Source organism: Impatiens glandulifera, chromosome 5, assembly GCF_907164915.1.
Source record: "Impatiens glandulifera chromosome 5, dImpGla2.1, whole genome shotgun sequence".
Taxonomy (NCBI): Eukaryota; Viridiplantae; Streptophyta; class Magnoliopsida; order Ericales; family Balsaminaceae; genus Impatiens; species Impatiens glandulifera.
In genome coordinates, this window is record NC_061866.1 from 20,562,741 (window position 1) to 20,577,128 (window position 14,388).

The 14,388-nt window shown below is 32.7% G+C and overlaps 1 protein-coding gene across 2 annotated transcripts; it reads right to left on the reverse strand.

Moving 5' to 3' along the window:
* Nucleotides 1-7,919: 7,919 nt before the first annotated feature.
* Nucleotides 7,920-11,154, reverse strand: LOC124938664 (probable protein kinase At2g41970). 2 transcript variants are annotated; one of them, XM_047479146.1, is made up of 8 exons: nt 10,920-11,154; nt 10,596-10,802; nt 10,087-10,343; nt 9,868-9,994; nt 9,505-9,778; nt 8,656-8,788; nt 8,427-8,513; nt 7,920-8,322 (listed from the first exon to the last, which is right to left on the reverse strand). In XM_047479146.1, the coding sequence occupies exons 2-8, from the start codon at nt 10,687-10,689 to the stop codon at nt 8,191-8,193; spliced, it is 1,104 nt and encodes a 367-aa protein (XP_047335102.1). In that variant the 5' UTR covers nt 10,690-10,802; nt 10,920-11,154; the 3' UTR covers nt 7,920-8,190. The 2 variants fall into 2 exon arrangements, with proteins under 2 accessions (XP_047335102.1, XP_047335103.1); XM_047479147.1 differs by having other exon boundaries at nt 10,596-10,831.
* Between the last annotated feature and the right edge of the window lie 3,234 nt (nt 11,155-14,388).

Sequence of the window (14,388 nt, forward strand, 5' to 3'; positions counted from 1 at the left end):
TCAAAATAAAGTATCTAAATGAGAGGTCGATTGAGATTAGTGGGATAAAAAATGTGGAATGAGATGGTTTTGGTTAATCGATGTAAGTAAAAGTCACGCTATGAGAGGTCGATTGGGATTGATGGGTCAAAGTGAGGGTAAAAGAGATTGGTAACGTTGGAGATGGTTGATTTGACCGAAATGAAATTGTGTAAAGTCACACAATATAATAGGGTGATTAGGGTGTGGATAAATGTGGAATGAAATTATTATCCGAAGTGAGGATAAAAAAATCATGTTGTAAAATATGTGAGGAGATGTATCACGAGATAAGAGGTCATTTGAGGATTGATGACCAAAGTTAAGAGTAAAAGAGATAGGTGATGTTGGAGATGGTTGATTTGGCGGAAGTGAAAGTGTAAGGTCACATATGAGAGGTTGATTATTAGGGTGGATAAATATGGAATGAGATGGATAGTTAGCCGAATTGAGGATAAAGAAGTTCGGGTTGTATTATTGTAAAATATGTTAGGAGATGAGTTGTTTGATGAAGTGAAAGCAAAGTCTCGAGATGTGAGGTCGATTGTGAATTGATGGATAAATGTGGAATGAGATAGTTAATTAGTCAAAATGAAAGTAAGGTAACGAGATGAGAGGTTAATTGAGGTAGATAAATGTGTAATGAGATGTACGATTAGCCAAAGTAAGAATAAGAATGTTGGGTTATATATTATAAAATATGTGAGAAGATGAGTTGTTTGATGAAGTGAAAGTAAAGTCTTTAAAAGAATAAAAGTCGATTGTGATTGATGGATAAATATGGAATTATATGATTTTTGATTAGTCGAAGTGAAAGTAAAGTAAAGAGATAAAGGTCGATTGGGAAATAAATTCATATTGGTGGTTAAAATATACGAGAATATTAGTTGTTTGACCGAAGTGAAAGTTAAGGTCACGAGATGAGAAGTCCGATTTAATTGGTAGATAAATGTGGAATGAAATGATTGTCAATCTGAGTGTTTTAAGTTCATAAGATGAGAGGTCGACTGAGCATTGATAGACTAAAGTGAGGTAAAAAAGAGATTGGTAATGTTTAAGATATTTTATTTGACCAAAGTGAAAGTGTAAGGTCACGAGATTAGAGGTTCATTGAAAAAAAAAATGTGATAAGATATGTGAGAAAATGAGTTATTTTACCGAAATAAATAAAATGTGAAATGAGAATGTTCTACTTTTTTATTTTAATATATTATCCGTGATTTATTAAAAATTTTAAACATAAAATACATATTATTATAATTATTTTTTTATTAAATTTATATTTTTATCGGTGTGTCTTGAGAAATTTCCTAATTTATATAAAATAGTAAATAAACATCTATCTATATATCTATATATCTATATATATATATAATAACGCTTAAAGTCAACTAGCACCACAAATATAATCCACTTCATCATCAAATATTCTCTCCTCTCTCTTTCTTAATTAAATGTTGACTATAAATATATTTTTTTATCTTATATATATTTTTTTCTAATTATTTTCTCCCTCGTTAATTATATATATATTTATTAATAATTTATATATATATCATTAATTTTATATAAATACATCTTATCTTTTATTATACATTTTTTCTCTAATCATATATATAAATAATTTTTTAGTTAATGTTTACACAAAATATAAATATTAAATACAAAATATATATGCATACACAAAATAATAAAATTATTTCAACAATCTGAAGTGGTCTAGTGGTTAAAGTGTTCACATTTTATACTTAAGGCTAGGGTTCGAATGCCAAAACATTCAAATTTAGATTTTCAAGAATGCTTTATTGACGCAACTTTTAAACAAAGGATACGAGGCATCTGAAAGTGTGAGGTTGGTATGACGAGCATTTGAAAGTGTGAGGTCACAAGATGAAGGTCGGGTGGTGGGTGATTTGTCGAGTGTGAGGTCAGAAATATTGGTTAGTTTGGCGAACATTTGAAAGTGTGAGGTCACGAGATATAGGTCAGATAGTGGATGGTTTGTCGAATGTGAGGTTTCGAGATGGAGGTCAGGTGGTGGATGGTTTGTCGAATGTGAAGTCACGAGATGGAGGTCGGGTGTTGGGTGGTTTGTCGAGTGTGAGGTCGAAATTAGTGGTTGGTTTGACGCACATTTGAAAGTGTGAGGTCACGGGATGGAGGTCAGGTGGTGGATGGTTTGTCGAATGTGAGGTCATGAGATGGAGGTCGGGTGTTGGGTGGTTTGTCGAGTGTGAGGTCGGAATTAGTGGTTGGTTTGATGAATGTGAGGTCACGAAATAGAGGTCAAGTGGTGGATGGTTTGTCGAATGTGAGGTCACGAGATGGAGGTCGGGTGTTGGGTGGTTTGTCGAATGTGAGGTCACGAGATGGAGGTCAGGTGGTGGATGGTTTGTCGAATGTGAGGTCACGAGATGGAGGTCGGGTGTTGGGTGGTTTGTTGAGTGTGAGGTCGGAATTAGTGGTTGGTTTGATGAACATTTGAAAGTGTGAGGTCACGAGATGAAGGTCGGGTGGTGGGTGGTTTGTTGAGTGTGAGGTCAGAATTAGTGGTTGGTTTGACAAAACATTTGAAAGTGTGAGGTCACGAGATGGAGGTCGGGTGGTGGGTGGTTTGTCGAATGTGATGTCGGAATTAGTGGTTGGTTTGACGAGCATTTGTAAGTGTGAGATCACGAGATGGAGGTCGGGTGGTGGGTGGTTTATCGAGTGTAAAGCCGGAATTAATGGGTGATTTGACGAGTATTTAAAAGTGTGAAGTCACGAGATGGAGGTCGGGTGGTATACGAGGCATCTGAAAGTGTGAGGTTGGTATGACGAGCATTTGAAAGTGTGAGGTCACATGATTAAGGTCAGGTGGTTGGTGATTTGTCGAGTGTGAGGTCAGAATTATTGGTTAGTTTGACGAACATTTGAAAGTGTGAGGTCACGAGATATAGGTCAGATGGTGGATGGTTTGTCGAATGTGAGGTTTCGAGATGGAGGTCAGGTGGTGGATGGTTTGTCGAATGTGAGGTCACGAGATGGAGGTCGGGTGTTGGGTGGTTTGTCGAGTGTGAGGTCGAAATTAGTGGTTGGATTGACGAACATTTGAAAGTGTGAGGTCACGGGATGGAGGTCAGGTGGTGGATGGTTTGTCGAATGTGAGGTCATGAGATGGAGGTCGGGTGTTGGGTGGTTTGTCGAGTGTGAGGTCGAAATTAGTGGTTGGTTTGATGAATGTGAGGTCACGAGATGGAGGTCAGGTGGTGGATGGTTTGTCGAATGTGAGGTCACGAGATGGAGGTCGGGTGTTGGGTGGTTTGTCGAATGTGAGGTCACGAGATGGAGGTCAGGTGGTGGATGGTTTGTCGAATGTGAGGTCACGAGATGGAGGTCGGGTGTTGGGTGGTTTGTCGAATGTGAGGTCACGAGATGGAGGTCAGGTGGTGGATGGTTTGTCGAATGTGAGGTCACGAGATGGAGGTCGGGTGTTGGGTGGTTTGTCGAATGTGAGATCATGAGATGGAGGTCAGGTGGTGGATGGTTTGTCGAATGTGAGGTCACGAGATGGAGGTCGGGTGTTGGGTGGTTTGTTGAGAGGTCAGAATTAGTGGTTGGTTTGATGAACATTTGAAAGTGCGAGGTCACGAGATGGAGGTCGAGTGGTGTGTGGTTTGTTAAGTGTGAGGTCATAATTAGTGGTTGGTTTGACAAACATTTGAAAGTGTGAGTTCACGAGATGGAGGTCGGGTGGTGGGTGGTTTGTCGAATGTGATGTCGGAATTAGTGGTTGGTTTGACGAGCATTTGTAAGTGTGAGATCACGAGATGGAGGTCGGGTGGTGGGTGGTTTGTCGAGTGTGAATCCGAAATTAATGGGTGATTTGACGAGTATTTAAAAGTGTGAAGTCACGAGATGGAGGTCGGGTGGTAGGTGGTTTGTCGAGTGTGAGGTAGGAATTAAGATTTGTGGTTGAGTTTGATGAGAGATAAAAGATGTGTCATCAATTGAGGTCGACTAAGATTGGTGAATGGTTCACCGATGAATAAAAAAGACATATGAAAAAGTGTGAGTCACAAGATAATGGTCAATTGAGGGGTTAAGTGTGGTGTCGAAGGAATAAAATATATGTTAACATTAAGTTTAAAATTAAATTAATTTTTTATAAAATAAAAATAATTTTTTATTAATTAAATTTGAATAATATTAATTTTATTTAAAATATTTATAGATAAATAATATTTTAAATATATATTCTTATATATAAATGTACAAAATTTAGGCTAATGAGAGAATATATATATATATATATAGTTAGACTTCATATGAAAATATATAAATTATAAGAGAGTAATCTTTATTAATTGTAGAGAGCTAGTAGATTTCTAAATCTATATTACAAGTTTATTTGGTTAAGCGTTATTTTTTTTTTTGAAAAAAACGTTATTATAGATACATAGAATAGAGTCTAAAGGGGATAATGTTTTTTTTATAAAACTAATAATTATATAAATTATTTTTTATTTTCTCCCTCATTTTAATTTTCTTTTTTTATTATTATTATATATATATAATTAAAATATATAAATAGAGTAAAAAATAATTAAAATTTTAGTTTATATAGATTAATAATAAAAAAATAATTAATTATTTTCTCTTTTATCTTTTTAATATATTTATATATGTAGAGAATTTGTTTTTTTTATATTAATTTTGTATATATAGATTAGAAGGGATACTAATTTTCTTTTATAAAATTAAGGATCATATAGATTATTTTTTCTCATCTTAATTTATTTATTCATTATATATATTTAAATATATATATATAATTAAAATATATAAATAGAGTAAAATACAATAAAAAATACTAATTTATATAAATTATAATTAAAATATAATTTTATATATGATATTTATATAATAGTAAATAATATATATATATATATATAATTAATGATATTTAAACACACCACAACAATTCACGTCATTAATTCTCTTTCTTAATTAATTTTTTTTCTTTTAATATATATATATATATATATATATATATATATATATATATATATATATATATATATATATATATATATATAACACAAAAAAGCACATTTAATATTTTTTAAAATGAAATTTAGTTAAAAAATGATATAAATAAACATTATATAATTATTATATATTGAAAAATAAATTAAGTAAAAAATATTTTTAATTAGAATATATATATATATATAAGAGGAAAAATAAAAGTAAATTATTTTTATTAATATATTTAGAAAAAATATATAATGATACTTAAATCAAAGCACTACAATCATTCAAGTACTTCTTTTCTATCTTCTCTCTATCTTAATTAATTTTTTTCTTTCTCTAACCATATATATTCATAAGTCTCTAACCATATATATTCATAAGGAGAAATATAAAATAATGATATAAATAAATATTATATAATTATTATATATTGAAAAATAAATTAAGTAAAAATATTTTTAATTAAAATAATATATATATATATATATATATATGAGGAAAAAAATAAAAATAAAATTATTTTTATTAATATATTTATATAATATATTAAGAAAAATTAGGATAATAAATTTAATAATTTTTATTATATATAATGTTATATCTTTATTAAATTATTAATTAAAAAATTTATATTTAATATTAGTATAAGAGATACATTATAATTATTTTTATTATATATTTTTCTTTTGTATAAAAAAATTACATAATTTAAATAGTTATTCAAAATCTAACTCATATATATATATATATATATATATATATATATATATATAATATAATATAATGATTTTCATTAAGTGATTTAATGGTTAAAATTTTATACTAGACACTAGGGTTCAAATCCCTCTAAAAGAAGTATATTAGTTGATTTTTTAAATATTTTTATTTTTTCAAATAAGTATATAATAATAAGTAATCACAAGTGGTTTAACGATTAAAGTATTAACATTTCATACTAAAATCAGGGTTCGAATCCCAAAGAAATAATTATTATATATGAGTGCGCGAACATTGGTAGCGGAGGCGAGAATGTTGGCTTGAGAAAACCTAAAGGTTTGTCCATGGAGGAATGTCGACTTGAGTAGTAATGCAAATATTGTTGAGAAAACTTAAGGGTTCGTCCATGGAGGGAATGTCTTCTTGCATAACACAAACATTGGTGATAAGAAAACTTAAAAGTTTATGCCTAAATGTATAATTGAATGTTTAAGAATGCACTCTCGAATTTGGTTATTAAATAATCAAAATTATTATAAATATAAAACTTAAAAAATGAATTAGTTAGTTACTTTTTTTTAATATATATATATATATAAGTATATAATAATAATTAATATTAGACTCCAATAGATAATTTATATAATTATTTAAAATTTAACTTACAAAAATAAATAAACATACACAAAATTATAAAATTATTTTAACAATTATAAGTGGTCTAGCGGTTAAAGTGTTAACATTTCATACTAAAGATCTTGGAAGAAAATGTTGGCTTAAGTAACGCAAACATTGGTGAGAAAACTTAAGGGTTCGTGCATGGAGGAAATGTCGGCTTGAGTAACACAAACATTGATGATAAGAAAAAACTAAGGGTTTATGCCTAAAGGTATATAATCTAAGTGTTTAAGAATGCATTTTCAAATTTAGTTATTAAATAATCAAAATAATTATAGATATAAAAACTTAAATGAATTGATTAGTTTTTAAAAAAAATATTTTTATGTTTTTAAATAAGTATATAATAATAAGTAATATTAGATATAGTAGATAATTTATATAATTATTCAAAATTTAATTTATAATATATGTATATATATATATTATATATATATATTATATATATATATATAATTATAAAATTATTTTAACAATCATAATGGTTTAACGGTTAAAATATTAAAATTTCATACTAAATATCAGAGTTCGAATCCATTTAAAATAAATAATTATTATATGTGAGTGCGCGAACATTAGTAGATGAAGCGGAACATTGGTGAGAAAGCATAATGGTTTGTCTATGGAGGGAATGTCGGCTTGAGTAACGCAAATATTTGTGAGAAAACCTAAGGGTTCGCCCATGGAGGGAATATCGGCTTAAGTAACACAAACATTGGTGATAAAAAACCTTAGTGTAGATGCCTAAAGGTGTAATCAAATATTTAAGAATGCACCCTCGAATGAATTGGGTAAATGATTTTTTTAATATTCTTATTTTTTTCAAATAAGTATATAATAATAAGTAATATTATACCTTGTAGAACTTTATATTTGATTGATAATTTGATTTAAAGTTAAATGTTTGAAGATTTGTTTATTGAAATTACTTTTATTTGTACCTAATAAATATTTCAATTTATATGATTTTGGGTAAACTTAAAAAAATAACAAAATAATTTTAAATAAAACGAGTGGATAAAAGTAAGTTTTGTCATATTTTTTTAATAATTAGATAAAAGATATTGAATTAAATTATAAATACACATTTTTAACATAATTTTTTTTTCGAATGACACCCGACAGCAATGTCCCTCCGATTCAATTCAAAGCGCTTGCAGATGGAATTGAACACGTGACATTTTAGTCTCTTAAGCCGACTCCACTCAATGTCGCCGACTCTTACATCAAATAAATTGATTTAAATTTGATTGATTTAAGTTCTTATGATGCAGTAGAAACCAGAAATAGATTGATTTAAGTTCTTATGATGCAGTAGAAACCTTAAACTCTTTGAAGGAATAAAATTATGAGTTTGATTGTCTCAAAAGATGTCCGGTGCGTTTCAATTCGAAAATGGGGATTTAAACTTCTTCCATATATTGTTTTTTTTGTTTCCCTCTCTTTTTTATAATGTTTGAAAGAAACTTTCCATTTCGTTTTTTAATGAAAAGATGATTTAAAAAGAATGAACAACATGATCCATTACATGTAGACAAGAAATGTATGTATAAGATTGGTACAAGGGATGTTTCCCATTAAGTACTGTAGCATAAATAAAAAAATGACTGCTAATAATAATCAGACTTTCCTCTGTTCTGCATTAGCTCCAGTAAATTTTTAAATTACTTTCAACAACAGTGCAAACTATTTTTTACTAACAAATTTAAGGAATCGTAGAAGAGGAAAAAATGGTATCCCATCCTGAAACACTTTTCACCTCTATACACGAGATTCTGCGGAAGCAGCAGCCGGTTTTGCATTGAGAAGCGGCTGTAAAGCCTTCACCACAATTGTCATGTTTGGCCTGAAGTCTGCTTCATATTGAACACAAAGTGCTGCAACTGCAGCCATCTGGACCAACAAGTACACTAGATAGTTAGGAGTGAGCAGGAAATTGCTATAATGTAAAATTCCATACATGAAAATGAATGATGAACTTAGAAGAGAAAGCTAACCTTAGCAATTGCTTTTGGTGGGTAATCATCCCCTAGCTTGGGATCTATGCACTGCTTCACTTTATCTTCGCTTAGCCGAGGAGTTGCCTGTCAATTTTTTAGCAGCATTGTTAGACATGTACCTTGACAAATCTATTTTGTTATCAACATATTTTCATTGCAATTTTGTTTGTCTTGATAGATTTTGATAGAATAGTAGTTTCCAGATATGCTCAATATATATGTATACCCATGTAACGAGACTCTGTTGCCCCTTGGGCATTGTATGATCAACGGGTTTCCTTCCCGTTAGAAGTTCAAGAAGAACGACTCCAAAACTATAGACATCACTTTTCTGAGTTATTTGCCCTGTCATTGCATACCTGCAAAAAGAAGAGATGTAGCTACATTATATATATCTGTTAAAAAGGGATACACAAAGGTGTAATTTTAAGATGGCTACCAAAAGCAACATGTTGAATACTATATTTGTAAGTTCTTATTCACCTAAATATGACTGTTAATATAATTTGCAAGGTTGCAAAGTATGAATCAATGCTTGTACAACCTTTTCCTTGTGGGCTATATATCTCTTGTTGCCTGTTTTGTGATCCAAACATATTGGCCCATTTGAAAACACTTTTATTTTTCCTCTGTTTATTTATCTGACTTAGATACATACACATTTGAAAACTAAAGTTATTCAAATATATTTACAATTTTATTTTTTGTATCTGAATCCAGATCAAGATAAGAAAACAGATTCAAAATGTGTTTCCAAATGAACTAGAAAAAACTTATGATTTGGTTTTTCTTTATTCCGAACAATCAATAAATTCTTGAATCCAGCTAAATGTATTTGTATCTAAGTCATCAAGATATAGAAAAAAAAATCTTTCTGTAGGACCATAGAAAACATATTTTGTCAGTTAAACTTAAGTGGTGTAGTCTGCATAACCAGATCTTTTGAATTAAGAAGTTTTGGATTCTGAATAGGGAAAAATATATAACTACTGGGAGAATAGATAAGAAAGCAAGAAGGCAAGCTCATCATCTTCCATATATATATATATGAATCACATGTTTAGGGAAAACTTACTCTGGAGCATGATAACCAAAAGTTCCCAAGACTCTTGTAGAATGCAGTCGAGCTGCAGTATCCGAAGACTGATTTGTCAAATTGAAGTCAGCTAGCTTTGCCAAAAATTCATCGAATAGAAGGACATTGCTAGATCTGACATCACGATGAACAATTGCAGGCTGCACTTTTTCATGCAAATACTCAAGCCCTCTAGCTGCACCATAAGCTATTTTCACTCTCTGACTCCAGGCTAGAACCGGACCAGGTTCAGAACCCTGTACACCTTTCCTTCCTGGATCATCATCGAATAATTCAATAATAAATGGTATAAACAAGAGAAAATCTAAACAACAATGTTGAGCATATGGAAACAAAGCATACCATGTAATATATCGTGTAAAGATCCCATTGTTGCATATTCATATACCAAAATTCTGTTGTCTGCCTCCAAACAATAACCCAACAAGCCCACAAAGTGTTCATGCTTAAGCCTTGAAACTGCTGATAACTGCAAATAATCAAATATAAAAAAGGGTTGATTATAAGGCATGCCATTTTTTATGCTGGAAAGAAGAATGGGCAATGAGATTATTAATTCACCTGGGCTGAGAAATCATTATCAGGCTCTGTTGAAGCACTTGTATCCAGCTTCTTTATTGCTACCTGCTCACCCTCTTGTAATGTCGCGTTATAGACCCTACCATAAGAACCTTCACCAATCAAAGCCTTGGTTCCAAAGTTACCCGTCAATCTATTGAGTTCACTCAATTCCATAGATGGGACTTCAATGGGCAAAACTTTTTGAGGACCACCACCTCTTGGTTGATTTGAGCTTCTCGGTTCTCCCATTCCACCGGCTAAGTATCCAGTACAAAACCGGTCAAAACTACTATTGATATTAAATAGGCACAAATATGGGACCAAATGTCTTCCAAAATAAACAAAAACAGCTACAATTAGTAGAAACCAAAAATGTTATCTAGGCAATGATCATAGACAATTATTATAAGATCCTAAACTTATAATCAGACACTTATTAATTTTGAAGGAAGCATTTGCATCCCAGAAAAAAAAAAGATTAAACAAAAAGTAAAGAGAAAATTCATTACCACCACCATAGGCATTTCCCCCTTTATAAGGGGCTGCATATTGATTCGCAGGTGGTCCAGCAAGTTCTTCTTCCCCACCTCCACAACACGACATTGTTTGACCTTATTTTAAGGCAACCTTGAAAGCTAAACTCAAGAGATCATGAATAACCAACCCTGATGGATGGATGGATTGATGGATGGAAAGGGTATTATACTCTTACAGCCCTGAAAAGGAAGTAATGGGGAATTCCTACCTGAACATCGGAATAATATATCAAATCATTTAGCCTGCAATTACGAGGCTTGCATTTTCAAGTATCAACGGAGAAATTCCATGCATACCTTGAGTGAAATACGTTGTGATCAGGCGAGTGTTGCAGAACAAGGATCATAATAATAATAATAATTATAATAATGGCTGTCTTTCTTCGGAAAGCAGAGAGAAAACGGACTGCTATAGGAAATGAGGAAGAAAAAAATTGTAAGAAACGAAAGAAAAGAGAGAAGGAACAGAAGACAAAGAACAAATTATTGCCGATTTTCGCTCTCCCTTTCGTTCTGTCTGTCTGTCTCTCTCTCACACACACACATATGTTGAAGGGGTGATAAATAATAAATATGATCTTGCTTGTTTCGCGGGAAAGTTGTATAGTATTTAAACCCATAAACCAAACAAGGCCTCCACTATGCTGCAACCATTCTCGACGTGCCAACAATTATCCGCCATGCTCTTTAAGTACTCACATGGAATTCAAATATTTTATTATTACTTTTTCTATTCAAATTTAAAATATTCACATCAAAAAATTGAACTTCACCAGATATGATTGGTGAGCATAAATTTGAAAATAAAATAAAAATTCAAACATATTTGTAGGAAGAAAAACTCAAGCATAACCAAACGTGACCGATAGATAATACCCCGTGAAAAATAGAGTTATTCGAGATTTAAAATATTAATACATATACATTCAAATAACTATGAGAATAAATTAATGTATAGAGAATAGAAAGATTCAAATATTGTATAACAAATTTCATCCTATGATACAAACTTATACACTAATCTTCAATGATATTTTTTTGTTTGATGTTCTATACAAATCTCCTTGCATACTATTTGTTTAAGTGACAAAATTCTACAAGGTGAACCACACCATATCTTTATAGCCGACAGATGCTTTCAGTAGATGAAGAGCAAGCGTCGATTCATTTCATCGAGCAAAAAGAATCGTCCGTTGAAGAAAGGTGGTTCTCTTCCTGTCACTTTGTTGAACAGACACCCCTCCCATCCGAAGCTCGGAAGATAGTTCCTATTGTTGAGGAGGCATTTATTCTCACGTCTGAGTAGACGACTATGTCTATTCAGAAGGGGATGTCTGAAGTCGTCGATTCATTTCATCGAGCAAAAAGAATCGTCCGTTGAAGAAAGGTGGTTCTCTTCCTGTCACTTTGTTGAACAGACACCCCTCCCATCTGAAGCTCGGAAGATAGTTCCTATTGTTGAGGAGGCATTTATTCTCACGTCTGAGTAGACGACTATGTCTATTCAGAAGGGGATGTCTGAAGTTCCCCTGACGTCCGAACAAAGGCAAACCCCGTCTCCTGAGGGGGAACCCATCTGTTCCAAGAGGGCATCCGAACCTGTTCAGCCCTCCTCCTCTTTGACCGAACATACATCAAAATGGGCGAGCTGACCTCTGATTCTATCTTCCAAAGGGCATCTGAAGAGAAGGAGGCTGATCAATTTCTCTGTTCTGAAGATGTATCAGGCTTTATCAAGGATTTATGCGTCGAAATCCAAGAAGCTAGAGGTGAATCGAGGGCATTGATCAATGTGTCTCAGGAACCTCAAGACAAGGAACTAGAGCACTCTATTCAGGTAAGCGTTCATGCTAATTTTTTTCTCTCTATGCCATCTGATTCCCATATTGTCTCTTTCGCTACTCCTTCTATGTTTGAGGAAGCATATCCGAGAGCTATGAACATTCACAAGATTATCTTAGACGCTCTGGCTCCGATGTAGTAGAGCATCCAATTTATGTCTTCAAGGCTGGAGAACCTTGAGAAGCATTCTGAAGAGACTTCCAAGGCTAATGCTGATTTAGTTGCTACCCAAAAGAGAAATCATAAAGACTTGCTGAAGAATGCTCATGACGTAAAGATTCTCCACCATTAGGCGGGAAGGATGCAAGAATTTCTATTCAGATATCGTGTTGAGAATCATGACAAGTCCAAGTTTTTCAGCCTCGAGCTTCACAATGAAATAGGGTCTATGATGGAATCCCTCACCCTCTAGATGATTGAAATCTCCAAATTCCTGAGGATTGTGGATGCTGAGCGAATCGAAGATGTTGATGCGGTTGCTTCACGCTTCTAGGCTGAAGAAGATGCGGTCGCTACTGATGATGCTAAAATGGGGGAAGAAAGACATGAAGGAGAAAGAAATCAAGGGGGAATAAGTGCATGTGGCACTCGTTCCACAAGGAAGAAGACAAATAGAAATGGAAGTGGGAGTTGTCAAGAAGACCGCGGATGTGGCTGTGAAGGTGAATGCGGTGGTGGTCAAGGTGGAGGAAGAGGTCAAGGTTGGCACAAATATTTCTATAACTAAGATGAAGACCAAAAAGGGAGGAAGTGTTAAACTTTGAATAATTTTTCGTAGCTTATATTCATAAATATAATGGTTAAGTTATTAAGTTCATGTTTTAACTTGATTGTCTCCTTTTAACTCAATATTAACTTAATTTTAACATTATCAAAAAGGGGGAAATTGTTAGATTATATTAAATAGAGAAAAGAGAAAAATTAATTAAACAAGAAATAATAAATTAAGAAAAGTGATTTAATAAACTTAAGAGAATAAGTTTAAATTAATATGACATAGTTTTAATGATATGGTTTGTACAAAACTAAGTGGGTAATTTATATTTGTGTAGGTACAAATCTAAAGAAACATGTCTCTTCGGACGCGGTCCGAAACAAGCGCAATTAAACGTGGTAGTCTGATGAAGAACGTAGTTAGACATTGTCTAATCTTCTTAGACGTGCTAGTCTGAAGAAGAAGCACAATTAGACGTCGTCTAATCTTCTTAGACGTGCTCGTTTGAAGAAGAACCACACAATTAGACGTCGTATAATCTTCTTAGACGTACTAGTCTAAAGAAGAAGCGCAGTTAGACGTCGTCTAATCTTCTTAGACGTGCTAGTCTAAAGATGATGCATAGTTAAATGTCGTCTAATCTTTTTAGACGTGATAGTCTGAAGAAAAAGCGCGGTTAGACGTGCTAGTCTGAAGAAGAAGCGGAGTTAGACGTCGTATAATCTTCTTAGACGTGCTAGTCTGAAGAAGAAGCACAGTTAGATATCATATAATCTTCTTAGACGTGTTAGTCTAAAGAAGAAACACAGTTAAACATCGTCTAATATTCTTAGAAGTTTGATAAAATGTCTGATGCCGTACGTTAGTAGTCGTCTGAAGAGGCATCTGATTATCTACTCAGCTCATCAGTATGGCACTCAGCTTCCTTATCAGCTGTCTTGCTCAAACGTCTAAACATGCTTATATTGCCCAAGTGCCACATACTCAATATTCCATCTTACATTTTGTAATGTCCTGTACTCCACGATCTCAAGAATATCCTATAGTACAATCCGGTATGCCCACGATCAAACACATATCCTCTGTTGTACTACCTCGTATATCTAGGCGTACATCCAATGGAAAGAGGACACATGTCCATAAAGAAGATTCGACCGCTGGCTCGATTTTAGTATAAATAGTTATCCAAGGACAACAGACGAATTGCTG

What these genes read in the sequence shown, in the direction of transcription:
- LOC124938664 (XM_047479146.1), bottom strand. Translation starts at nt 10,689, where the DNA reads ATGTCGTGTTGTGGAGGTGGGGAAGAAGAACTTGCTGGACCACCTGCG. An exon ending in TTTACACGATATATTACATG is followed by an intron (nt 9,779 to 9,867) that starts GTATGCTTTGTT and finishes ATGATGATCCAG; the next exon opens with GAAGGAAAGGTGTACAGGGT. An exon ending in CACCAAAAGCAATTGCTAAG is followed by an intron (nt 8,323 to 8,426) that starts GTTAGCTTTCTC and finishes TTGTTGGTCCAG; the next exon opens with ATGGCTGCAGTTGCAGCACT.